Below are 26,480 nucleotides of genomic sequence, written 5' to 3' on the forward strand. Positions count from 1 at the left end.
CATGATCCTGGTTTTGCTGCAGGAAAGCTCCTGTGTCTTGGTTCCCCTGTCCCCACAGGAGCTCAGTGGGGAGAATTCAGCTCTCTGGGACTCCAGCCCACACAAAATGATTTTGCATTTGAAATAACATCAAAGAGTTTACATAATGGCTGTTTGGAAATTTCCCTCAAACCTTGGATCTGTCAGTGAAAGAAGCATTTCTCACCCTCGGGGTGTCAGTCCTGCAGTTATTTTTCTCTCCTTTCTTGTCACCCAGCTCTCTCAGTGGCCTCTCTCCAGGATGCTGCTGAACCTGTGGAAATGAAGTGTCCCAGGGCTCTCCACACCTCGTCAAAGTGTTAATGAAATAACAGAACACAGCACAGAGCAGTTGTGACACTCGGGGTCGTGATGTGCAGAGGGCTGTCAGCACTGAGAGCAGAGGCAGGGACCAGGCTGAGGTGATGACTGATGGATCTGGCTCCAAGCTGGCAGATGTCTTTCAGCAAGTTGTCATCTCTTCTTTTGGTCAATTATCATTGCCTCAATTATACTATCAACTGCATAATGATTTTTTCTTTTTACACAAAGGTTGGGGAGCTGCAAAAAGTGCCTGCAGAAATTTGCTCCATTTGGTAAAGACACATAAGACACATGCTTTGTGCATATCCTGCTCGGGCTTTGATGGTCTCCTGGTGCAAATGTGTAGCGACACTTCCCCTAAACGTGATCCCTGCCTCTAACAACTCAAAAGTCTCCTTCGTGTTAGTCCTTGTATTTAATATCTATTTATGGAATTTTTTTTTCTGTGGATTTGTCTGGTCTTTTTCCTAAACCACAGAGCATCTGCAGTAGCCCCTGGCAGGGATGGCTACTGTGTGCTGAATCTCCTCCTTGTGTTATTGCTGTTATTTCAGCCTCTCCCACCTCCCCCAGCTGTGCAGATCTCTGCTCTGTGATCCCAGCTGTCTCTTTCCTGTGCCAAAGAGCCCTGGTCCTTCATGGACCCCATGTGCAGAGACCTTGGATCCTCCTGTTGCCCTTCTCTGCACATTTTCCAGCTCTGCTGTATCCTTGGAATAGGGGGATCAGAAATGCATGTAGACTGGGAGTGGCTAGGGGATAGTGACACCTCTGATTTAATCTCTCCTTTTTCCTTACCTTCCTATCAGCTTGACAGAGAGTCTTTGAGGTTTCTTTTTCTGCTGAGTGCTGGGGGGACAGTTTCACAGACTGTCGGAGCTCCCAGTCTCAGAACGCATCACTTTAGACAAGAGCCTGGGCCTGGTTTCCCCATGTGTGTCACTTCCCTAACACTGGCTTTTGTCTCGTTTTTTTACCAACTTGCTCAGCCTTTCAAATTCCTCCTGCAATTCTTAGCATGCATCCACAATTTCCAGAATAATTCAATATTATTGCAGATTTTGCTGCTGACCTCATCTTGTCAAAAGATCTGCATGTGGAAATGCAGGAACCTCTGCTGGATCACCCTCAGGGACCTGCTGGCTTTTTCCAAGAAAGCCACTAGCTATAGAAAAGAGAAATTCACTGCAACAGAGCTGTGTCGACTCTTCCCCAGTATGTCATATTTATCCATCTGTTCCCTAACGATGCCAGTTTCCTCCTCCGTATGCCAATTTTTGTTCATTTGCAGAGAACAGATGTGTCATTTATCAGTCCGGGACTCTCTGGCTGCCTCCCAGGAAGCTTTTCTGGTGTCACAGTTGCCACCTTCCAGTCCTCATGTCCCCTGCTGTACCCAGACCCCGAGGTGGTTCGCTGCCACCCAGCAGATGTGAATCCTCTCGGTCCGTGCTGTGCTGCACAATGAGGGGTATGTAGGTTGCTCCCGGGGAGGAAAGGAGCAGGCACACAGGCACTCCAAAGTTCCTGCACATGGCTTTTATTTGGAGCTGTGGAGGAAGCACCTGGAGATTCAAGGAGCTGCAGGCTTCCCTGCAAGCAGAGTCCCCATCAGAGGAAAGAGCCGACCCAGCACCTGACTCAGGTGACACGTTGGCGAGTGTCAGATTCAGCCCCCACATTACCTGGGGGTGAGTCACCCGGGAGTGTGCAGGGGCAGAGACCTTCTCCTCTGACTCACCGGAAGCGGCTGCCGGGGGGACGCGGGGCTGTGTCCGCACCACCCAAGGTTAAACTGGAGGGGAAGGTTTTCCATGAAGACGTGGCATGATCCCCTCCTCAGCCCAGGGAAGGTCCTGTGCGCTGTTCTTGGCCCAGCTCCCAAACAGGGCTCTTGTCCCCAGCTGGGGGTGAGCACCGGCAGCACTTAGGGCAGCTGACGCAGCTCCTCAAGCCCTGGAGGATGGATGAGGGCTGAGGATGCACACAGCTCTCCGCTGGGCTGGCAGGAGCCCGGAAGACATTGCCTGGCTTTTTCTTCCTGGTGCGTGCTCTGACCTGTCTGGATTTACCCGGGCAAGCAGCTCCTTTGGTAAGAGGAAGGGCGATGCTGTGAGCACCAGCCCAGAGATCACAGCAAAGAGCTCCTGGACCCTTCAGAGGTGGAGCAGGGTGGGAGCAGAGATTCCAGTGCAGAGGACCAGCCCTGCATCCTTGCACACAATTGCAGAAAGTCATTCTGCCTCCCCTATTCCCATGGTCCCTCAGTGAACCACAAATCACCTCTGCACAGCCATGGGGTGTTCTCTTCCTATCTGAGGACTGTGTGCAAATGGCTTCACAGCCATCCTTCCCTCCTTCCTGAGGGCTCCACAGGCTCCAGGCAGTGCCAGCAAGGAGCCCCCAGGGCTGCACATCCTACCTGGGGATGCTTCCCACTGTGGCTGCATGAGAGAAGCTGAAATGTGGAGTCTGGCACGCAAATGGTGCAGCATGTGCTCCTTGATCCTCTCCCGTCTGCCAGTCCCACCCCGTGTCCCCTGCCAGTCCCTACAGTGCAGCACTCCATGACAGCCATCTGTCACAGGGACTCGCAGGCAGAGCGGCCCCACAGCCACCCTTGTGGCAGCCGGGTCAGTCTCTGCAGGGCAGGCATCAAACCTGGGTCCCAACTGGGTAAGGTATGGAGTGTGTAAACAGTTGGGATTGGAGCAGCACCAGCTGCAGCACGAGCTGCAGACAGATTCTGGCTTTGGCAGTGGGAATGTAGAAATCTGCCACTGCTCCTCCAAACCTGAAGTGAACCACTGTGAACAAAGGGATGTCACCAGCCTCTCGTCATGGCTGAAGAAAAGAGTATGGGCCAAGCCATGCAGGTGGTAAGGTCATTTGGTCTCCTTCTGGAGGCCTCTTAAAGCTCCCCATGCACAAAGGAGTCTCCCAAGGGCAGTCTCACCTCAGCTGTGTTCTCTTCACCTGCTGCCTGTGCTGCTGCCTGGGTGGTTTGGCCAAGGGGAAGCTCAAATCTGAGAGCTCAGGTGAGTCCAGGGACTTTGATGCCCCTCCAGGCTCTGCTGAAGCCTGAGGTGAGAAGGTGATACCTCAGAGGCACAGATCAGAAAACAGGGCTACACTGGGCCAATCTGGAGGAGAAACAGGCCCAACAAACGGTGAGGAGGTGCTGGGGTCCTACATGGGCACAGACTACAGACCTTTGTCAAATCCCAGCAGGCCCCAGCACTGCCTCTCCAAGGAGGGAGCGACATGAGGGATGTGCCAGGATTGGACGAGAACGAAGAACCTCTGCAATTCCTTTAATATGGCAGTATTTAAAAAAAGCAAACACCACCACAAGCTAGATCCTACCTCGGTCCCCTCTCTGGAGACACTGAGCGTGTGTTTTCCAGGCCTGAGGATTTAACAAGAGCCATCTCCTACAGCTGTTGCTGAACATCCTCCTTGGTTACTGATAGAGGGTGGAAGTGCTTTCAATTTCAAGTGCCATTAGCCCTGCTTCCTTCCAAATGCTGGACAGGCAAATTTATTGAGAATCTCTGTCTTTTCTGCATTTTAATAAGTCTCTTCATCACCATCTGCCGGGAGCGAGGTCTGCTGCTAGACCACAAACACTGTCTGGTGATCACTTTGTTCCTCACAGATGCTTTTTTCTCCTGATGCCTTTTGCATCTTGCAATCCCTATGCTTTGAAATTTCCTGTGCTGTTTTCTGGGTTTCATGGCTGTCTTTTCCCTATGGAGGAAGCTCCCTTGGTGTCCAGTTGGACCTGGCCAATCTGGGTGGTTTTTCTGAAGGAGTGTTCTCAAGGAACCAGCAAGTCTGGGACTCAGTGGGTTCCCTGGGAACATGTTGAGCATTTAGTGTGCCAGGCTGGCACAGCAAGCTCAGTTCCTCGACAGCCCCATCCTCACCCTCCCTCCTGGACAGGGATGGTAGGAAGGTCACCACGAGAAACTTCTCTCCACAGCCAGGCACCCTGACAGCAACATCCCAGCATCCGTCCCCACACTGTGCTGGACCACGGCTTGTGGTGTAAGGACATGGAGGAACACAATGTGGCATCTGTCCCTGCTCACTGGATGCCTCTGCACAGATCCACAGTGGGTCCTCTGTGTGGGTCCCACTCTTGGAGCATCCTGTCTCTGGCCCTTTTCTTTCTTCATGGCCTTCAAGGGATTCAGCCCGAGAGCCTGGTAGCAGGTTTGGCGACATTGTGTATTTTAGGAAGGGATGTGAAGGATTTGGGGGCCTAGGTCTGGAGACAGGGCTGGGGGACACAGTCTCGGTGGTGGGTGAGCTGAGAAGGTTGCTGGCTGGTGATGGCTGTGTCCAGGGGAGCAGGCAGAATGTACTGCCATGGCCTCAGGCTCCAACACACTGACTGCTCCCAGTGCCACATTCCCGCGGCATCCCAGGGGATGTCTGTCCTCCAGCCCGTGCTCTGGGGATCAGCCCTGCATGCTCACTCCAACGCCTCTGCACATCCAGCTTGATCTCAGCGTTCCTCCCAAGCACTTTTCTGCCTCGACGCTGCTCAACTCTTCCCGCAGTGTTTCTTGTGGGGGTCCACAGCGCCAGCCTTGTGTTTGTGTCTCCCTGAACGAATTGCTCCGGGGGTCCCGCACGGGGCTGGTCTCACCAAACACCTCCCGGGCAGCGGGTCTGCACCAACGAGTTGGGCTGGACGAGCCTCGTGGGCTCCTTCCAGCTCAGGACAGTCTGTGATCCCATCAGGGACCCTCTACCGCCCCGCCTCCCCGGTGTCCTTTCCCCGGTGCTCAAGTTCGCTCCGGGGTGTCTGGGGGCAGCGCGGGGGCCGGAGCGGCCCTCAGCCCTCAGTCCCCGGCCCACGGCCCTCAGCCCTCGGCCCTCAGCCCTCAACCCCCGGCCCTCAGCCCTCAGCCCCCGGCCCTCAACCCCCGGCCCTCAGCCCTCGGCCCTCAGCCCCCGGCCCTCAGCCCCCGGCCCTCAGCCCTCAGCCCCCGGCCCTCAACCCCCGGCCCTCAGCCCACGGCCCCCAGCCCCCGGCCCTCAACCCCCGGCCCTCAGCCCCCGGCCCACGGCCCTCAGCCCTCGGCCCCCGGCCCTCAGCCCTCGGCCCCCAGCCCCCGGCCCTCAGCCCCCGGCCCTCAGCCCTCGGCCCTCAGCCCCCGGCCCTCAACCCCCGGCCCTCAGCCCCCGGCCCTCAGCCCCCGGCCCTCAGCCCTCGGCCCCCAGCCCCCGGCCCTCAACCCCCGGCCCCCGGCCCCAGGCCCACAGCCCTCGGCCCGCAGCCGCCGGAGCGCGGGGGGCGGCCCGGAGCGCCGAGGAGGGCCGGGCGCGGCGGAAGGCGGCGGGAGCGGGGCGGGCCCCGGGGGAGGCGGGCCGGGGAGGCCGTGCCGCGCTGAGGGCCGCTCCGGGCCGTGCCGAGCCGAGCCGGGGGAGCGGGCGCGGGGCCGCGGCGCGGGCGGGGCGGGGGAGGCCCCGCAGCCGGCGCTCCGGCAGGTGGCACTGGCCGCCTCCCCCGCGCCCCCCCGAGCCGCGCCGAGCCGAGCCGAGCCGCGCCGCCGCGCTCAGTCCGCCGGCGCCGATGCTGCTGAGCGGAGCGGCCGGCTCGGAGCGCGGCGGCTGCAGCGGCGGGGCGGGGGCCGGCGGGGCCCCGCAGTGCGTGGGCACCATGGCCCGCTGGCTCCGCGAGCACCTGGGCTTCCGCAGCGCCCGGCCCGCGCCGCCCGCGCCGCCCAAGCCCGACTACCGCGCCGGGCCGCCGCCTCAGCCGCCCCTGCCGCCCGGGGGCGCGGCCGAGCCGCTGGCCGCCGCCCAGCCCGACATCGTGGCGGCCTACCGCCTGCAGAAGGAGCGCGACTTCGAGGACCCCTACAGCGGCCCGCCGCCCGCCGCCGCCGCCCCCGACGGGCCCCGCTACGTCTCGCCCAAGCACCGGCTCATCAAGGTGGAGGCGGTGGAAAAGGTGCCCGCCAGCCCCCCGCCGCCGCCGCCGCCGGTGCCGGCCCCCCCCAGCTCGCCCCCCGCCGGCCCCGAGCCGCCCGACGAGCCGCCGCAGGAGGTGAGTGACCGGACACGGGCCCGCTGCTCTCCCCGCCGTCTCCGCCGCTTGCGGTGCCCCGAGTGACCGCGCCGGACCTCGGCCCGTGCCGTGAGCAGCGGGACCGGGACCCCGGGGGCAGCCGTGCCTGAGCGCCCCTGTCACGGAGATGCCCTCGGCGGTCCCGCCAGACTGTTGGCAGGGTCAGGATCCTCCAGCACCCGGGGGGGGCACGGCCAGGCTCCAGGGGCTCCCCCCGCGCCCCGGCAGCACCGGCACGCCGGGCACACACAGCGGGGACGGGCCGGCCCCGCGGGAGGCAGGTACGGTCCGCGGCGGGAAGCGCGATCGCACAGGAGCGCAGGACCGTCTGCGGGGCCCTCCGAGGCGGGGGCCGGTGACCCTGGGCCTGCCGCCCCTCCGTGCCCGCGGATCCCCCGCTCCCCCCTTGCCCGGGCTGCCGTGCCAGCGGCGCTGGCCGGACCCCCGGAGATGCCGCGCTGCTTTGTCAGGGAGCTCAGCGCCTCTTTGTCTGCCGCCCCCCCACGCCGGTTCTCCAGGGCTGAGAGCAGAGCCTGGGGCTGCCGGTGCTGGCGAGGAGGCGAGAAACATCCCCGGTAGGAGGTAGGAGCTGGGCAGAAGCTCCCCATGGAGGGACGGGCTGTGAGTGGCACAGAGACCTGGTGGAGAATCAGCCCATCATCGGGGGCTGCGGCCGTTGGTGGCGGGCCTCCCTCTTACAGGAGAGGCTGATGCGGGGACTGCGTAAATAAAGGCAGGAGGGGGTAATTAGTGCCCGCTAGCGCTGCTGCCTGCAAGACGGGGCTTGTCAGGCCAACTCGACGGGATTGCAGATCTGGCTGACGGAGGGAATCGTGGATACAGGCAGTGATGCCATCCGTGGTCCTGGCACTGCCGGGCGCCACAATGAAATGAGCACCGGGAAAATGAAATGAGCACCGGGAAAAATCTGCTAGAGAATGTTTAAAGCAGATAGAAAAACTTGTTGCTGGTGGATCTTGGGAAGTTGCCTGTACTGACTGATTGCTTTTGGGACATTTCTGGAGCGGCCCAGCAGAGCTCCCCTTTTGAGCTGGGTAATCTGGCTGCTGCAGGCAGCAGAGGGGCATGAGGAGGGTGGCACTGGTAGTAGGGACCAGAGGTGCCCCCGTGGTGCTGTGGTTTGCTGAGGCAGTCTGGATGGTTTTTGCTCTGGCACATGTGTTGCAGGATCAGAGCAGGAGCATGTGGACTCGGGCTGTGATGTGCAAAGGGCTGAGCCAGAGCTGTGGGGAGCAGGGACTGCTGACAGGTACAGCCAGGCTGTTTGGGGATCCAAAGGCTGGGGAGAATCTGAATGTTTGGAGAAAAGTCAGAGGCTGGGATACATTTAGGGAAACTGGGCTAACCATGCTATAGGCTGAAGAAGACCCTTCATCTTTCCAAGATAGGCAGTGATTAGATTACTGATAAGTCTCCTGCATGCCACTGTAGGGAGGAGACTTCTAATTCTTTAGGGCTCTGATATGTGATGGACACAGAGCTCCAGAGCCTGGGCAAAACCGGAGTAAAATAGGGCTTGCAGCTGTCAATTAATACAGTTTTCCTGGAGGAGCCAGGGAGCATCCACCATGGGGAGCAACTGTAGGGCTGAAAAGCCCTTTGCAGCTCTCATCTACTGGGCTGAGCAGTGAGAGGGTTCCCCAACTGCTCCAACATCAGGGTGGCTCTTCCTGGAGGTGGTACAGGAGGATGGAAGTGCCTGCTGGAGGGTTACTTCTGCTTGTGACCCTTGCTTGCTGTGATGGCTGTCCTGGAACAGGGAAGGGATACTGGAGCTGGGCTGCAGCCTCTGCTGAGATGATGGTTGTGCAGGGGGCTCAGTGCTCACAGACTTAGGAAGAGGCTGTGGGCACTCTTCCCTACCTGCTGCAGGGACTGAGACTGCAGACCCCTTGGGTTGTGGTGATGCTGGAGATTAAAGGAGAAGTACAATTCTTTGTACAGACAAAGCTGCTGGAGCAGAGAGGGGTTTTGTTAATGATTGGTGGGGAAAATCACCCTAATAAAATGTGCAGCCCTTGCAAGTGGGGACAATTAGGATGAAGAGAAGTGGAAAGAGCAGTCACTGGTTCCTGATTGTGTGGTTTGGCTAAGACCGTGTGGTTTGTTGTGGCTGGGGGCTGACTACATTCCCTGGGCACCCTGTGCCTGCTGCAGCTGACGTGCCTGTTCTAGAGAATGGAACGAGCAGGAACATCTTCCTGCCTGTGCTGTGCGATGCTTTGCTACTGTGGCACGAGCTGTCACATCTTTGCACCTTCTGTAGGATCTACAGCGTGGTTTGGGGATGCATTAGAGCGAGCTCTGCGGTGCCTCGTGCTGCCTTCCAAACTCTGCTGGAAATGGTGTGGACAGCACAGGTCCTCCCCAGTCTGCTTGGTCTGCCAGGCCTTTCTCCACACAGTGAACTACAGACTGGCCCTGTGTGGGTCACCAAAGCCAGGTGGATACTCTGGAGATGTCTTTCTTGCTGCCTTTGGATTTGGCACAAGAAGCAGCACCACTGGGATGCAGTGGGGAGGGATGCAATGAGGGACCTTCTGCTGCCTGCACCCAGGGCTTGTTTGAGGATGGGCTTGGGGGTCTGCCTGAGGACACCTTTGTCCTGTGCCCACCAGGAGCAGTCGCTGCTGTTGTTGCTGGGAGTGCAGGGTCAGTGCCGCAGGGTGTGGGAACAGCCGGTCAGGAAGCTCTTGGGTGTGTGTCTTTCCTGTGAGAGCCTCCTTGAACTGAGTCATCTTACGTGGTGCCGATGCCGCGCTGTCTGCCCCGTGTGCCCTCCTCCTGTGCCAGGGGTGCAGCCCCAGGCTCTCTGCCTGGCCCAGCTGTCCCCTGGGGCCTGTGCACCAGACCCTTCTTGGAAGGTCAGCGCTGTGTTTGCTTTCAGGTTTGGCTTCAGTGTCTGCCAAAAGCCAAGCTGCCAGATGTGTAAAACTGGAGGAACTGACAGAGTTTGCTCGATTTAACCAATGTTCTAAGGAGACCCCAAATGTGCTTTATCTCCAGGGCAAGAAACTCGTTTTTAAGGTGGAGGATCTCCACAGGAATCCTCTGCAAACCTCCTTGTAGAGTGGAACATCTTGTTGTGGCAGAAGGTGGTGGCAGGTAGAATGTTTCTGGGCAAGATGGGACAAAGAACTGCAGCTCTGCTGTAGGATTTTGGTGTCTGAACTGTGAATGCTCTTGAAGAGCTGTGATCTATCACCTTCACTGGTGGGCAGCATAAAAGCTGTTTGACTGTGAGAACCCAGTGGCGATTTGGTTCTTTGTATTAATTTTGTTTTGGTTTTCTTTTTTTTTCCCTTATTGTTGGCATATATAATAGAGTAAGACCAGTCTCAGTCTCAGCAGGGATCTGGAGGTGCATTGCTGTAGCAGATAAATACGTGAAAAACACTCCTGCTCAAGCAGATTGTGTGTCCAGGTGCCAGTGGTGCTTGGCTGCTCCCTGAAGGACTGGTCTGCACCAAGAGCTGCCCTGGGATGATGGCTCTGCATGTCAGGCTTTTGCTTTTCACCCAAATTATTTCAAATCTAGCAAAGCTTGTGCTGTGTATAAGCAGGCGATGCCTCCACAGCCGTGTGGGGGGATCGGCAGGCAGTGAGCATCTCCCTCAGCAACATCTTCCCTCAGCAAAGCAGGGAAATGCCTGGGCTTTGATCAGAGTGGGGGGGCTTAGGGCACCCCTGGGAGCTGCCCTGCCAGCAGCTGTGGCCCCCTCCCACTCTTGGGAGCAGCTGTTTGTCCTGTGGCTGCTGCAGAGAGCCCTGCATGGCTCATAAAGTCCGGTGCTCGGATTAGGAAATGTCAGAGATGCAGTTTCCTGGGAAACCGTAATACGGCCCCATGTGCAAGGGCATTAGGATGTGCCCAGTAATTCATGATCCCTGCTGTTTGCCCCATTCCTGGCACTGCCTGGAGCCTCCAGCCCCTCAGTCTTGGGGCTTGAGGTACCATTCTTGTGGGCTTGCTTATGCATCCCGAGGTTGTGATGCTCCTGGAGGCAGTAATTGCCTTCCCACCTTTTCTGTGGCTCTCTGCTGTAATAGCTAACCATTTAAAAAAACAAATGGAATTATGTTCTCATCACCCTACAGTTGGGAGACCTTGCTCCTATGAAATGGCATCCCTGAGGCAGTGGAGAAGCAAACCAGTGTGGCAAACTCCCCCCAAACCCAAGGAGCTTGCCCCTAATCAGAGCCATTTGCTTTGGGTCCAGGCTGAACCCAGCAAACCACATCATCTGTCAACAGAGTCCATCTAATCTCTGCTGAGTGCCTATGCAAACTTCTGCTGGCAAAATACTGAATTTTAGGGATGTTGACAGAGACCTGTTGGAATTCTCCACCATCCTCTGCTTTCTAGACCTGGAAGCATCTGTGTGGGGGCCAGTCTGTGGAGCTCATGTGTTCCTCCCCGGGAAGCCAGACCTAACCAGGAGGAAATACATTCAGAAATAAGGCTGGGCTTGATGTTCTTGGAGGTCTTTTCCAACCTTAATGATTCTATGACAGTGACCAGTGCATGCAGGGAAGCCTCTCAGTGTTGTCTGAAGCTGCCCTGTGTGTATGGCACAGAGGGAGGGTCCAGGACTGGCACCAGCAGCAAGATAGGTCTGTGCCTGTCTAGGAAATGTGGTTCAAGGCAGGTCTGAATGTGGTCAGGCTGGGCTTGGGGCCTGAGGAACAGACAGGTAACCCCAGTAGTGTCAGCAAACTGCATTTCACAGCACCACAGCATGCTTGGAGCCATGAGAGCTCTGCTAAGAGTTACCATTGGACATGGCACTGCTTATTCACTCACCTTGGCTGTTGAGCTGGTGCATTTGTGTGTGTAGGGATGCTGCTGGCATGCCCATGCCTCCATTGTCTTGAGCACATTTGTGAAGCTGCTGTCACAGGGCTGTGCTCTGCAGGTGTTGAGATGCAGCAAGAGCCTCTGCAGCTTTCAAGGCATGGGAGAGGCCATGGGATCTCCTGGCTGTTTGGAGCAGCTTCTCTGAGATCTCGCAGGCAGCAGGTGGGAAGCAGGTCCTGGTTGACCAAGCAGCTGTAAAAGCCACCTGTGACTTTTGTTCCCCTTGGGGAATTTTGCCCTGCTGATGGTAAGCAAAGGGCTGCAGACCTCTGGGCTCAGCACTGCTCCTTTGTGTCCCCAGTGCCTGATGGGCCCTGAGTGATGCCAAGTCACCCCTTGGATGACAGAGCTGAGAGCAGATTGCCTGTCTCCCTCTGCAAAGCTAAGGGCTGGCTGCTCCTGCAGCCCTGGCTTGCTCCCCCCTGCCTTGGGGTGGAGCCAGTACTCTGCCACCATCTGTCCTCTGCCACCTTGCTGAGGGGTGAGAGCATCTGCAGCTCCCATGTCTGAACCCTGTTCTACTCCTGTGGGGCAGTTGGGATGTGATCTGGGGATGATCAGCTACTTGCTCGTGCCATGGTACAGAGGGACCTGGCTTGGAGAGCTGATCCAGTTCCCCATGCATTGGCTGCCCGTGGAGCTGGGACATTCAGGGAGGAGGTGGTGAGCCAGGCATGGAGAGCCATGTGCCTCATGTAGCTCACAGGGATGCCAAGTCTTGGGACTGCATGGAGGTGTTTACGGTTCCAGTTCCTGTTCCCTTTTCCTGCTGAGTTTTCTGTCACAGGCTATTGTTGGGCATTTTGCGCAGGAAGGAGGGAGAAATCTTTTGTTTTAAGCTGATTATTGGAGCTGCAGAGGAATGTGTGAGTAGCCGTGGTCTCTGTGGCTGGCCAGGGGCAGCATGGTGGTGAGGATGGAGCCTGGCACCGGGTGGGATTAGGCAGCTGTCCCACCATGCTTGGGACATTTGGTCCTTGCTGTGGGACATCTGCATAGACCATTTTGTGGTAGCAAATCCCCACAAGCTGGGGGTTTGCATCCTGGTAGGTGACCAGGCCCTGCTGAGGTGCTTGGGTACACTTGGTTGCTGCTGGAAATATTGCTTGGCCCCACTTTGGGAGCAGGCTTTGGGGCTGGAGGTGGGATGTACAGCTCCAGGCTTCCTGGGGACTGCAGTGTCATGTGGTGGAGTGCTCTGACTGGGAAGCTGCTGAGGTGCTAGAGCAGGCATGTGGCTCCAGAGCTGAAGGGGATTGAGCTCTGGGACATGCTCCATATCCTACTGCAGTATCCTTTCCTTTTCACTAATAAGTGCAAATCTCAGGAATTTAGTGCTGACCCTGTGACATGGCACTTGAGAAGCTCCTGGTTGTGCTTCCTGGAGGAAAGTTTTATCTTGTCTTACTTAGGATGTGTCTGGGGATGCTGTGGAGGCCTGGGAAGTAGTGGAGAGGAAGCCATAGGCTATTCTTAGCCCTTTTGTTAGAAAAGCTCTTCAAATCAGTGCACAGGAGCCCTGAAAAATAACCATTGAATTCCTAGTTGTGCCAGTGCCAGCTGACACCCCTATTTTGGGATCTGTGCCCTTTCTCCCCTTCTCCACCTTGGGAAAGGAAATATAGCTGTGTGCAGGAGAGCATCTGTGTGCCATGGAGGGGTATGGCACTGCTGGCAGCCCTGCACTGTGGTGGGGACCTGGCCAGGGCATGTGTGTGGGTGCTGGCAGTTGGGGCCTGATGGTGAGGGAGGGGCAGGGCTGCCTTCTGCTCTGCTTGGCTCCATCTCAGCTTTCGGGACAAAGGCTGGAGCATTTCCACGGCTGAGTGCTGGTGCCTGGAAAGCTGTCAGCTGCCTGCAGGCTCTGCACGGCTGCCATGGTGTGGGTTTGGGTTCTCGGTGGCCACTCAGGCTGCTGCTGGAGGAGCTCATGGTGAGCTCTGCCTTCCACCTCCCAGTAAAGGCAGAGAGTGCCTTAACCCTTTTCCCGTTCTTCCCCTCTTCCAGCTGGCTGTCCTGGAGGACTACGCAGATCCCTTTGATGCGGCACAGGTGGCAGGTAGCCAGGCAGGGCTGGAGAAGGTGATGGAGAATGACGGATATATGGAGCCTTATGAAGCCCAGAAGATGATGGCTGGTAAGGTGGAAGGCATCACACAGAGGCCACTCTGCACACCTCTGGTCCCCGAGTTTGGTAGCCACTGTACTCTGTTCCTTGCAGCCTGTGTCAGCATCAGCTCCTCCACATAAGGCAAACCTGGGTGATGGTTGTGGTGGGGGACAGTCATTTTACAGGCAAATTTTCCCAGCTTTATCCTTGTGCACTGGGTTTGCAAGAGCATGCAAGGACTGTCTGAGCACTATGGGCACATCTCTCCCTGTGATGCTGTCCCCCAGGACCCCAGTTGCCAGGCTGAGCCAGGAGAGACCTGACGTTCCATGCATCTGGCTTAAAACTAAGATGGATGTGGGAGCTATTTAATTCAGTTAGGACTGGGCCAGAACATGCTGTGTCTGCTGCAGCAGCAGGGCTCTCAGTGAGCCTGTCAGGGCTGGAAAGCTGGTGAGCTGGGAGCATGTGCTCCTGAAGGAAGTGCTCAGGGTCACCATGCTGGCTCTGGCTCTGCTTTGCAGCTCTGTGGTTTTCCTGGAGCAAGTAGTTTCTGGAAAGCTCATGTGGCTTTTTAAAGTAGACCATTATATTTCTTGGAAAAACCAGCAGCAATGAAGAAGCTGCTTGTGCCTGTGGGAGAGACTTTGTTTTGCTTGAGGGATGGGCATTTTATGAAGCCAGCCACTCAGGGTGTCCAGGAGACAAACCCAGCTTCACTGCTTGCAGGGAATCAGGCTCAGGGTACTCTGTCCCCATGAACCTCATTTTGCCAGGCTGCCCAGGAATGGGGATGTGGTACCATGGGGATCTTGGTGCTGCCAAGCAGCTCTCCTGGCAGCTGCTCGCTGTCTCCTCCTCTGCTGATGCTCCCTGCCCCATTTCACCCACGGGTGACAATGAGCCCTGTCATCTAGAGCACAGTTTTGGGGACGGTGGCTGTGTTGGGCAGAAGGCTCACGGTCCTCTCCCTGTTCTCCGGACAGAGATCCGCCAGAAGGGCTTACGGGAGGCTCCTGCCCGGCCGCTGCCCCTCTACGACACTCCTTACGAGCCTGTGCCGGACATGGACAGTGAGTGCCCGGCTGGCCCCAGGCCCAGGGAGTCCCGGCTGCCCGAGGATGACGAGCGGCCCCCGGAGGAATATGACCAGCCCTGGGAGTGGAAGAAGGAGCGGATCTCCAAAGCCTTTGCAGGTCAGTGATGGGAGCAGCCATAAAGCAAACAACGCTTTCTGTGAAGCTGGATCTTTGGGGTTCCTTCATCTTCTGGGGGTCAGTAATGTTGGCCTCTGCATTTTCATAGCTCCGGGAGTGCTTGTGCTCTTGCAGAAGCTGTTTGAGCTGGGAGCCAGGCTGGACGGGGTGATGGATAGAGCTGCCTTGGTAACCTGTCCAACACCTATTTCCCATTGCCTCTTCCATGCTCTGTAGAGCCTCTGGTGCAAATTAACATCCTCAACCTTGCATTCGACCCTGGGCTCAAGCAGATCTGTCCTTCCTCAGGGCAGGAGGATACCCAAGGAGCCTTCGTCCAGGCTTCATCCAGCCCTCCTGACCTATTTATCCGTGCTGTGGGATCAATTGTGTTTGTGTTTGGTAATGAGGAAATCCATGCTGTGCATTAGCGCTGGCTCCTTGCCGGTGCTGGCTAATTGCTGCACTCTTACCTAGGATGCATTTTAATTGCAGCATTGTGTGTCTGCTGCAGCTGCTGCTGAGGGTACTCAGGCTGGTGGCACTGTGTGGAGATGATGGCAGAGAGAGATGTGGAAATTTGGGGTTGGGGAGTGGTTCACCTTTTGGGTTTGGACACTGCAAGCTGTAGGTGTGTGTGCTGGTCTCAGTGCCACAGTGCCTGCTTGTGCTTGGGGCTACCAGGTCCCACAGCACCCTGTGCTGAGGATTTGGTGTGTCAGGCTCCATCGTGGGACACCGTGCTCTGCTGGGCTGGGTTTGTGCTGAGGTGTCCGTGCTCTGGATGAGCCACTTTGCTTGATATCCCTGAGTGGAGATGGTGCTCACAGGTCTGGCTTGTGTGTGGGTGCTGCCCAGGGAGCTTCAGGCCTACTCTGAGTCCTAAGAGAGTCAGGTTGCTGTTCCCTGGGCCATGCTGGAACCTGCTGCCTGTTTTTTTTCTGAAGCCAGAGCAGATCCTGCTGTTTCTCGTGTGCTGTTTTTTCTCTCCAGTGATGCCAAAATCTCTCTGCTGGCCCATTCCCCCATCTGAGGGTCCATGGGATCCCTGCTGATGGGCAGCTGCTACTGGCACAAAGCTGCAACCCACTTGTGCCTGGCAGGGGAATGTGGACCCTGTGGGCTGCTGGGAGGTACCTAGGGCAAGACAGATGGAAATGGGATGCTTGTCCAAAACCCCCAGACAGACAAATATGCGGAACAGGGTGACTGCAGGCTCCCCCAAACCCCAGAGAGGGTTGGCTGGAAAAACTGATGGAGGAGCAGGGTCTCTCCATTGGGAATGTGCCCCACCTCAGCCCTGTCCCTGCTTGGTACTGTGGAGGGGATGAGATGGCCAAGCTGGTGTAGGGCTCTTGGGAATTTAGTCCTCAGGTCTTTCCCCCCACAACTGCTCTCCTTCTCTGTGGGCCTCTGGTGTTGCTGATGGTTTTTTCTAAACCCTTTCTTTCTCTCTCTTTCTCTCTCTTTCCCACACCCTCCCCCCCCCCCCCCCCCCCCCATCCAGTCGAAATCAAGGTCATTAAAGACCTGCCTTGGCCCCCGCCGGTGGGACAGCTGGACAGCAGTGAAAGCCCCCTGGATGGGGAGGCTGGTGCCCCCATCCCTCCGCAGCACAGCTACGAAGACGCCAATGGTGGGTCTTGCGTGACAGCGGCGTGTCCGGGGGGGCTGCAGCTGGTGCTTGCTGTGACTCTGGACCGCTGTGATGCCTCGGGGCTTACCCTGGGCAGTGCCAGACACCACCCTCCTCCTCTGCCCTCCCCCAGCTCCTCCTGCCCCCTTCAGTTGTCGTGTGCTCGGCACCAGGAGTTTGTCTTGCTGCAAAGAGGCACAAGCTCTTCGGTGCCTCTTTGCTGGCAGCAGCAGAGCTGCTCTGGAGGATTATTCCATGGCATGGCAGAGTCGTTACTGTCCCTTTTGTTCTCTCCTCTTTGCCTCCAAATTCCCAGCATTTGATGGCTGCTTTTAAGGTCTTCTCAACAACTGCACTGAGTATTTAGCTGATGTTTTCTTTCGACTTTTAATGCCCAGGTCCCTTACAGGTGTGTTAGCAGCTAATTCAGATCCCAGTGCTGAAGCTGGGGCTGTTTTTTCCCTTCTTCATCATTTAGTTTCCTCTGTTGTTTTATTACCTTGCTGCTTAGTGTCAGGAGGTCCCTGTGGATTCTCCATTCTTGCTTTTGCTATCATGAGCAGCCAAATCTCCCAGGTACACTTTGTCATCTCAGTTTTGCCTTGTTGTGAAGCCTTTTTTTGTGTGTGCTGAGCACAGAGCCCCTGGGTAAATCCCCTTCGGATGCTGCTGGCAGTCTCACGAAAGCCAAATATTACTGCTTCTCTTTTAACCCTTTATTAATATTTTAAGGACCTTGCTCTTATGCTGTGGTGAATTAGGATTTTGCCAAGAGCATTAGATGGGGGGGAAGTTTGTGGAAAGCCATGACTGGATTGTTACCAGTGGGGAACTGGGATGTGAGCTGTGCCTTTTCCTGTGTAGTGGTGTTCTGTGCCTTCCTGTGTGTCACTGATGCTGTCTGGGTGGGCACTGCGACGTGCCAGCTGCAGATGTCTGATTGCCTTATCTGCAGTTACCCAGATCCCTGCAGAGCTTCATAAGATAAAGGCACTATGGCCTTTGCTGCCTCCTGGGTGGGCTTCAGCACAGGCTGCAGGTGATGCCTTATTTTGGTGCTGATGGTGGGGGCACTCCAGAGCTGCCCTGCCAGGGCTTTGTTGGGTATTTCCCAAACCCATAGGGATGCTGCACGCTGAGATCAGTCCTGAAGAAGAAAGGTCTTGGCAGGTGGGAACTTTCTGATCCTCTTCCTGCAATGAATGCAGGTGTCAAGAAAAATTAATCTCTTTGTTATGCAGCCTCTTCTTTTCCCCCATCATTTTTTATCCTCACATTCGCTCTGACATGCATCCTGCTCCTGATGAACACATCAGTTTGTCATTTTTCTTGGTTTTAGCAACACAGAGTCTCTTTTTTTTTCCGTCTGACTTGCCTTTCTTTGTTGTGTTAAGTTTATCTTGCCAGAGTTTTGTCTCATTTTCTATTTCCCTTCTCTGGGGGTGACCTGAGTGTCTTGAAGGATGTCTTCTTCCTCCTAAGGGCTTGTCTTTAATATCCTGTTTAATCATGCACATGCCTCTGTCTCCTCCTGACAGGTGCAATGCATTTCTTTCGAGCCTGTAACGCAATGCCTTTGTGCCGCCAGCAAACACTTGGGCTGTTTGATTGTCTGGCTTTTTAACGATTGCCCCAATTTTTTAAGGTGATGAGTTGAAATTGAAGCCTGTGTGTGATGTGCAGGGGCGAGCATAGGTGGTGAAAAGGCAGAGCACTGCAGAAGCAGGGCTTGTCAAGCCATAATGCCAGGCACCTCCTCCTTGAGCTGTGCTCAGGGTGGTTTACGCCATGCTAAGCCGCAGAGGATTTTGGCTGGGTTTGCTTTTGGCTGCCTTCCCCTCCTTGCAGTGCTGGGGGGGGCTGGAGTCCTGCTCACCTGCACAGGGCCTGGACAAGGTGTCACTCAAACAGCTGCCTTAGAGGATGCCCTGCTGGAAAGGAAAACATCCCTCTGGCTATTTTTTGCCTCCCCCTTCAGCAGCCAGGAAGCATTTGTCCTATTTGCCAGGAGAGTTGTCCTGTTTGGAATATTCCAGTAGTCCTAGGGCATTTCTGGGCTCAGCCACCTCCAGGGTGATAGTGCTGCCACAGTTTCAAGCCCTGGCAGCTCTGCCTGATCGATAAGTAATTTGTGCAAGGGGATTGGTGCTACAGGGAGCAATAATGAACTCTTGGGGAGAAGGAGAAACAATATTGTTAATGTTGAAATCATCCTGCGTGGAAATAACAGGCAGTGGGAGGCCAGGTCCCTGGGGCATGGCTCGGCCAATCCCTCCTGCTTATGGCTGTGGCTGGGCTGGTCACAGGTAGGTGGCAGCATCAGAGAGGTACCTGCAGTGAAAAATATCCCCTTCCAACCTCGGGGAATTGTTTCCCCCCCCGCCCCCTGTTTATTTGTGCCAGCAGAAATGTGTCCATTGGTTTCAAACTGACTGCTTCCATTAGCTCCATCTATCCCCTCCTCTCTTTTTTTTTAATTTAATTTTTTCCTCTGAGATTGGGGAACCTCTTCTTGCTGCATCTCACTTAACTCTGCACCACAGCCACTGAGTCTATTTTTGCATTAGCAAAACCTCCTGAGCTTTTGAAACCTCCCTGGAAATGTCTTCCATGGGCTCAGCTAATGGCTCCAGGCCTGGCCAGGTGGGGACCCGGCCTGGGCTCTGCAGTGAGCAGCAGCCCAGGAGCTGCCCTGCCCTTGCTTAGACCGGGGGGATGGGACACTGTGAGGTGACCCAGTGTGATGTAAGTGGCTCTGCTCTTCCTGCCAGCCCAAGTGAGGATCCCAGCTTGTGATGTGTGTCTGTCTTGCAGGTCCATCGGAGGGGCTGGGGTACGGCCGCACCTCGCCCTGCAGGGAGGAGAAGGCCAGGGCTGCCCTCAGGCACGGCTCCACCAGCCTCAAGAGCACAAAGACACTGACCACTGAGCCTGGCCCCTTTGTCGGGGAGAGGATTGACCCTGCCCTGCCCCTGGAGAGCCAGTGGTGAGTCCTGCCTGCCCAGAGTGGCTGCCCAAGCCTTGCACCTGCACTAGGGAGCCCTGTGGCCACACCATGAGGAGCCCTGGGGCAGACTTGCTTCTTCCTTTCTTCCTTGGCTCCACATTTCATCCTGTTTGTCCCTGCCCCTTGTCTCCAATTCCCCACGGTGCCACCCCCTTTCCCTCTCCCTGACTGTGGCTGCAGTCCCTCCTGTGGGGAGGTCCCAGGGCAGGTTCCCTGCCGTGGTGCCTGCTCTGTGCCCAGCCCAGCCCATCCTCTCCCCTCAGCTGGTACCATGGGGCCATCAGCCGGACGGACGCGGAGACGCTGCTGAGGCTGTGCAAGGAGGCCAGTTACCTGGTGCGCAACAGCGAGACCAGCAAGAACGACTTCTCCCTCTCCTTGAAGTGAGTCAGGGCTGGGGGGTTCTGCACCCACAGCAGAGGGGGCCAGGTGGTGCCCCAAATGAATTGTGCCCGTGCTAATTGGCTAATGAGGTGGCCATGAGTGGGTGGAAATGGCTGCAGTATGAAGTCCACACTTTTCTGTGGTGTGGCACAGGTTTTTGGTTTTGTGTCTGGCAAAAATATCTCTCAGGAAGATCTGGATGCCCACTGCTCTTCCTTGGCAGTGCTAATAATCCTTCAGATGATGTGCCTCACTTCTCAGTCAACAGTGTCTGGTTACAGCTTCCAGCTCTGTTTCCTTGTTCCCCCTTTTTTTTGTAGCTTAATTTCATGGGAAAAAAAGATTTTTATGAGCCCATTGTTGATGGAAATGTGGGTACCCATCCTTACCTCCCCAGCCCACAGACCCATTGCACAGCTGTAGAGAGGGTTTTACCCTGCTCTGGTTTGCCAGTAGGGAAACCTCATCCCTATACAGCATAGCTCGGTTTCTGCTTGGGTTTTGCTTGGTTTTTTGGGGGAATCTTTACATGCTCCCTAGGTTTTCCAGATTCCCTGAATGCCAAAATCGCATGAAGCATCTCTGCATGTGTCCTGATGGGGGGGGAACTGCCCACAGCTCCTCATCCAGCTCTTTCCTGGCTCCTGGGGCAGCACGAATCCACAAAATCGAAGCTGTTACTGTCTGAAGATGATGATGGATGAGCAAATACCTTCTTGCTCTTCTGCTGCACAGCTATATTAGCTCTGTTCCTGCCAGATGGGAAACAAGTATTCATTGAGCACTTCAGCTATCTCTGCCCAACAACAGGACCCACAACCCTAGGCTTTTCTCAGCACACTTTGAGTTTCCCCAGTGGTCTCTCTACCTGCATTGCTCCCTAGGGGTTTCGGGTTTCAGCCTCTCTGTTTATTTCCCAGTGGCACAGTTGTGAATTAGATTGCTCTGTGTCTCTCAACATTTTTTTCACTCTTTGTGTTGCTTTCAGCACCAAAACGGGGCAGGAGCTCCACTGAAAATACACTGTCTTCCTTCTGCATTTAGAGCTTTCAGATCATCCAACAAACCCTTCTGGAACAGCTCCCTCCTTTAGTGGTTTTTCTCTTACTTCTTGCCATCATCCTTAGTCTTATGGCCAAATCCTCCTCTCAGATGGTATGTGTGGCTAGGCCATTGTGTGCCATTGTGTCCCCCAGCTCATCAAGGACAGAGTTTGTGGAGAACCCACAGCCCCAGGCTCAGGATTTTTACTCCACTGCCTTTCTCTGTAGAGCCTGTTCAAGGAAGATCCCCTGAGATGCTTTTTATATAGCTGATAGCTGTAAGCTGGCTGTCTGCAGCTCTCTCTATTAATTTAATTTTTTTTCCTTGAAGAAGGAGGCACAGCCAAGGAGATGGTCTGAAAAGCGTTCCAATGCTGACCTAAAGTTCTTTGGTGTTGCTTTACAGGAAAATATGCACAAGAGAGAGCAGCCAGGAGCAGGTCTGGTAGCTGGAAGGATTTAACCCTGCCATGACAGTCCTAGCTGGTCCAGGCTAGGCAGCCCCATGCTGCCTGTCATGGACATAGTCATGTCATTGCCTGAGATGCTTGGAGAGTGAGTCCCTCCTGGCTTGTGCCTCCACGAGAGTGGCTGAGGCCACACTGCAAAGCTTTGTGTCCTTCCTTGTGCCTGCAAAGGTGCTCAGCAGGAGCAGCAGATGCCCCTTGTCCTGGCTGATGGTGTTTGCAGCCTGTTCGCTCCGTCATCTCTCCAGGGGTGTGATCTCATCACATCCCTCAGCTTGTGACAAAGACCTGTGGAGCAATTTGGGCAAAACACAACCAGTGTCATCTCTCCACGGTTCCGTGGGCAGCACTCCGGTTCCCTGCCACTGGGACACAAGACATGGTCAAGCTATTGCTTTCCCTCAGCCCGTGTTGGGGGACTGTAGCTGTCTCCCAGGACAGCTGGCTCCTTGCTTCTGTCTCTAAATGGATTGCAAACCTATTCTGCTAATGCAGCTGGGCTGTCCATTATGGCTCGTCTCCAGCCGGGGGGATGGGGCCGGGCTGTGCAGCACTAGAAGCGGCTCAGCATCACTGATGAGGTCCTGTCTGCTTTTAAGTCATCAATATTTTGCCATAATGTGCAGTCCAGACGCTGCAGACAGGCTGCGGCTCTCCTCGGAGACGCAAATTAATAGCAACAGGGCCATTAGTCCGTCACTTGGAATCAGCGTTTGCGGCAGGATCTGCCTGCGCAGCTCGGCGTGGCTTGGTGCCCGTGCTGTGCCGGGAAATGGTCTTGCTACGCTGGGCGGGTTTTATGGAGCCTGCAGCAGTGCCATGGGGAGAGGGGGAAGGAGAAAATCCTTTGGCTAGGTGCCAAAGGAGAAAAACCTGGTTTGCCACAGTGAGGCTGGAGATCTGGGAGCTGAAGTCCTGGGAGCCGAGGGGCTCCTGGAAGAGCCAGAGTAGTTGCAAAAGAGGCTTTGTCACATGCAAGGAGCGAAAGCCACTACCCCTCTGTGACCCTACAGCAAGTGCCTCTCCTGCTCTTGCCCAGGTGATGCCTTCTGTACCCACACACACCCTGGGTGGGCCCTACACACCCCACTGCATGGCCATGCTCCCCAAGGGGACACAGTGCAGCATCGCTGGCCATGTCCCTCCTTTGCTCTGTGGGCTTTGTTGGAGTCTGCCAGGAGCAGGATGGTGCAGGCAGGGCCGTGGCTGCAGACAGGAGCCAGCAGTGTCCCCCTCAGCTGCAGGGGCAGGCCTGTGTCAGGGGGTCAGGAGATGAGGGGAGGCTGGGGCCAACTGTACCCTCTAACCCTGCCTTGATCTGTCCTTGCAGGAGCAGCCAGGGCTTCATGCACATGAAGCTGTCCCGGACGCAGGAGAACAAGTACGTGCTGGGCCAGCACAGCCCGCCCTTTGACAGCGTGCCAGAGATCATCCATCACTACGCCAGCCGCAAGCTGCCCATCAAGGGGGCCGAGCACATGTCCTTGCTGTACCCGGTGGCAATCCGCACCCTATAGGAATCACCCCCACGAGCCAGGCTCAAGGCTGGCTGCACCCAAAACTGGCCCATCCACAGGGCTGAGCGCCGCTGTGCCGAGGATGGGCTCCAGACCGTCAGCCCATGAGCAGCTCGCCGGGCACAGCCAGTGCTGTTGGGGATTGCAGCAGCCAGGCCCCTCGTCCTGCTCTCCCAGGGGCTCCCGTGCACTGGTTTGCCTGCTGGCATGGCACTGGAAGCACCCCCTGTGCGAGGAGCTGAGTGGGGCTCGCTGGCTGTCCACACCTCCACACCTGCCTCCTTGGCAGAGCTTGGGATGCCAGGACTGGAGCTGGGACCTTGGAGAGTCCAGGGAGGGGGGCAGTGTGTGCAAGTACGGGGATAAATCATCCGATAGCAGGCCTGAGGTACCTCCATGAGGGTGCCTAGCACTGCCAATGGGAGACAAAACAGCTGTGCCTGCAGGCAAGGAGGCTGGCAGGGGTGAGCAGGACCTGCCTGGGGCCAGCGAGGCATGCAGGGTGTGAGGCAGGCTGCCCTCACCTGCACTGGTGCTCAGTACTCACTGCCATCCTTTGCCAAACATAAACAGTGACCGGCCTTGGCCATGTGTGCAGCACCACTGCCTAATAAAGCGGTGCATGGTTGTCTCCTGCTTCATGGGACTCTGTGCCCACACCCCACCACGAGTGGGGGATCAGTGGAGCAAAACAGTGAAAAGGGAAATTTTGTCATACAAAAGCTTTAAGGGAATTGATTTTCCCTGCGCCGTTGCGTACAGTGAGATTGGCATGCCCTCCAGCCAGTGCACTCCTCTGAGACACAGGGGACAAAGAATGCTGGTAGTCATGTCCTTGTCATATCTTTGAGACCCTTTGTGGGCAGTGATGAGCTGATCTTGGACGTGCCTGTTACTCCCTGTAGAAGAGGGTGCTCTTTGGGATCTTCTTTCGTCTTGTTTTCCTTCACCTCTCGTGAATCTTAGGCAAAGTCCCTGAAGTTCACAGAGCTCCTGATAACCTCTGAGAATTTGAGAATTTACTGGCTCCAGTCCTGTCGTTTGTCTTCCTGACACCTTGTCTTTGGGCCAGCTTGCTCCTCTTTTTTTTTTTTTTTTTTTTTTTTGGCTGAACCGCTCTCTGGTGCTCTGTATTGTTTCATACATACCTTGCCTTTTAACTTTATTTCTGGTGTTGCTCCTATCCCATGCACATACATTTCTTCTATCCATGCTTCAGCCTAAGCTCCATCCTGCTGTTACTCCTCGGCAGCCCATTCCCTTTTCCCTCTGCTCTCTGGGTGGGGATGACAGCAGCAAATTCAGTGCTGGACCAGCAAAACCTTTCCTGTTAGTGGAGCAAAGCCCTCGGGCATTGGTGGGATGAGGTAGCAGTGGCTTGATGAAGGCTTTGTGAAAAAGCATCATCCTCCCCTCTGCCTGCTGCCAGGAAGAAGCTGTCCCTGCTGGTTGCTGGGGTGGGGGGGGAGGTGATTGATGGGACTGTGGGGACTTCATGTGGGTGAGTGCTGCAGCCGCCGCAGGAACCCTGCCCTGCCATCCGTGGCTTTGGGGTTTTTCAGACTTGATCTTAGCTGAGGAATGGCTGTCCTGGCTGCCCTGCAGTTTTGAGCTGCTATGGGGGCCGTGGGGCATGGCCAGTGTGGTCTGTGAATGCAGCCTGTGATTGGGAGCCTTCAGAAGTGTGGTGAATTGTTCCAGGATGCCTCAGCCTCTGCCGCTCCTTAAAAGGCAGCGGATTGAGCTGGTCGGTGTCTCCTTACAGCCCACTTGGCTGCTGGCAGCGCTGGCTGCCTCTCTCCATCCCAGGGAGGCTTTTTGTCCAGTAGGGATGGAGGTGACTCCAGTGGGAGGGTTTTTCTCCCGGAGCCCGCAGGAAGGGCTGGACACGCAGAAATCTGCAGCGATGCTGCTGGGTGTCCTCTCTGCACTTAGAAGGTTTCAAGTGCCATTTAGCAGCCCTGCTGTGCCCTGATGGCTCCAGTGAACAGCTCATCGTGGGGGATCCTCTGCCTTCTCTGAGGCTGTGGATGGGAAAGAGGCTTCTTGTGTCTGTGCAGCTCCCCACATAGTGTGAGGCCGTTTTCTTGAGGAGCTTTGGCAGGGAGCAAACTGCCTGGGAGCCAGTGCTGGCTGTGCAGCCTTATGGTGACATCCTGCTCAAGCAGCCTGGCTCCATCTCAGGTGCATGCCTGCTGAGCACAGGGATGAGAGGAATGAGTGCATTGCACCAGCTCTCCAGAACCAGTCACGGACCAGCAGGACTGCCCTGCAGCTGGGCTGTGTGTCCAAGTGCTTCAGCAAAGTGGCTCTTTGCCACTTCTGATTATTGCTGTGGGAAGTACATCCCTCCTGAGCCCTTTCTTCTCCAGGCTAAAGAAGTGAAACTCCCTTGTTCTGCCCCCGACCATCCTCAGCAGGATTCTCTGACTCTTCCTCTCTTCATGTACTTGGAAACAGTATCCAGGTGTGGTCTCACCAATGCCAAATAAAGGGAAATAACTCCTTTGTCCTGACCACCAAAAATACATGACTCCAGTTCCAGCATCCTCAGCGGTGGGAAATTTGAACTGAATTTCTCTAGAAAGGGTATTATAGTGCTGCCTTTGGCATCCTGGGACTGAAGTGAGCATTGTTTGGGAATGGGGTGGGTGAGGGCAGACATGGAGCAGGGCTAGAGAGGTGACGGGGATCGCCATTCATGAGGATGCTTATCCCCAGGAGGGGCAAGAGCATGAACAACCTTATGTGGCTTTAAGGTTAACCCTGTTGGGAACAGAAAGTTAGACCAAAGACCTTTGTTTGTAGTAATTCCTAATCCCCTTGTCCCAGCAATCCCCCGTGTCCTCCCAACTGCCTGTGCTGTGTCCCCCTCCTCCCCGTACTTGAAACAGCTCTGTCATTCATTGCCTGATCGCCAGTCCCTCACTAAGCCCTCTGTAATCGCTGGGCTGGTTTAGCATACTGCAGGTCCTGATAATGGAGGAAGGAAGTTTGTTTTGTAATTGGATTAGCACTGCTGGGAACAGCTCATGCATGGTGCTGGGGCTGAGCTGGTGCAGCCCTGGCCTCCTGCCACTCTGCCTGGTTGTGGGTCACCTGGGGCTGTGTTACTCCTGCACAGAACTTCACTGACCACAGTGATGCTCACTGGGCTGTCTCCCATGAAGACAGGCTGAAGGAATTCAGGCTGTTAAGCCTGGAGAGGACAAGATTCCAGGGAGACCTTAAAGCCCCTTCTGGTGCCCTCAGAGTCTCCAAGAGAGCTGGAGAGGGACTTTGGACAAGGGCCTGGAATGACAGGACAAAGGGGAATGGTTTTAAAAAGAGGGCAGGTTTAGATGAGATAAGAAGAAATTCTTGGCTGTGAGGGTGGTGAGGCCCTGGCACAGGTTGCCCAGAGCAGCTCTGGCTGCCCCATCCCTGGAAGTGTTCCAGGCCAGGATGCATGGGGCTTGGAGCAGCCTGGGATAGGGGAAAGTGTCTCTGCTCATAGCAGGATATTGGAACAAGATGAGCTTTAAGGTCCTTTCCAACCCAGAGCATTCTATGATTCTATGACAATATGTAGTTTTGCAGGAATGAGGCAACTGAGAAGGATGAAAGACTGGTAAGAGGGTAGAATTGGAATTTGCCCACCTGGGAAGCTGGGGTATGTTCACTGAATTCTGTCCCTAATGTCTCCCACCTGCTAGAAATGAATCCCTGTGGTTAGTGCCAAGCCCCATGTCAGCCATCCCAGCACAAGTCACCAAGGCTCCTGAGTAGCTCAGAGGTCGGAGAGAACCAGCAGCTGATCCTTGTGGACTGGGTT

General features: G+C 55.9%; 1 protein-coding gene across 2 annotated transcripts; it reads left to right on the forward strand.

The window, feature by feature from the left end:
- The first annotated feature begins 5,805 nt into the window (after positions 1 to 5,805).
- SHF (Src homology 2 domain containing F) lies at positions 5,806 to 25,153 on the forward strand. 2 transcript variants are annotated; one of them, XM_083871170.1, is made up of 7 exons: positions 5,807 to 6,406; positions 13,314 to 13,443; positions 14,403 to 14,612; positions 16,120 to 16,248; positions 19,063 to 19,234; positions 19,519 to 19,638; positions 22,480 to 25,153. In XM_083871170.1, the coding sequence occupies exons 1-7, from the start codon at positions 5,930 to 5,932 to the stop codon at positions 22,664 to 22,666; spliced, it is 1,425 nt and encodes a 474-aa protein (XP_083727296.1). In that variant the 5' UTR covers positions 5,807 to 5,929; the 3' UTR covers positions 22,667 to 25,153. The 2 variants fall into 2 exon arrangements, with proteins under 2 accessions (XP_083727297.1, XP_083727296.1); XM_083871171.1 differs by lacking the exon at positions 16,120 to 16,248 and having other exon boundaries at positions 5,806 to 6,406.
- Positions 25,154 to 26,480: the final 1,327 nt, after the last annotated feature.

Source organism: Zosterops lateralis (genome assembly GCF_965231275.1).
Source record: "Zosterops lateralis genome assembly, chromosome: 13".
Lineage (NCBI taxonomy): Eukaryota > Metazoa > Chordata > Aves > Passeriformes > Zosteropidae > Zosterops > Zosterops lateralis.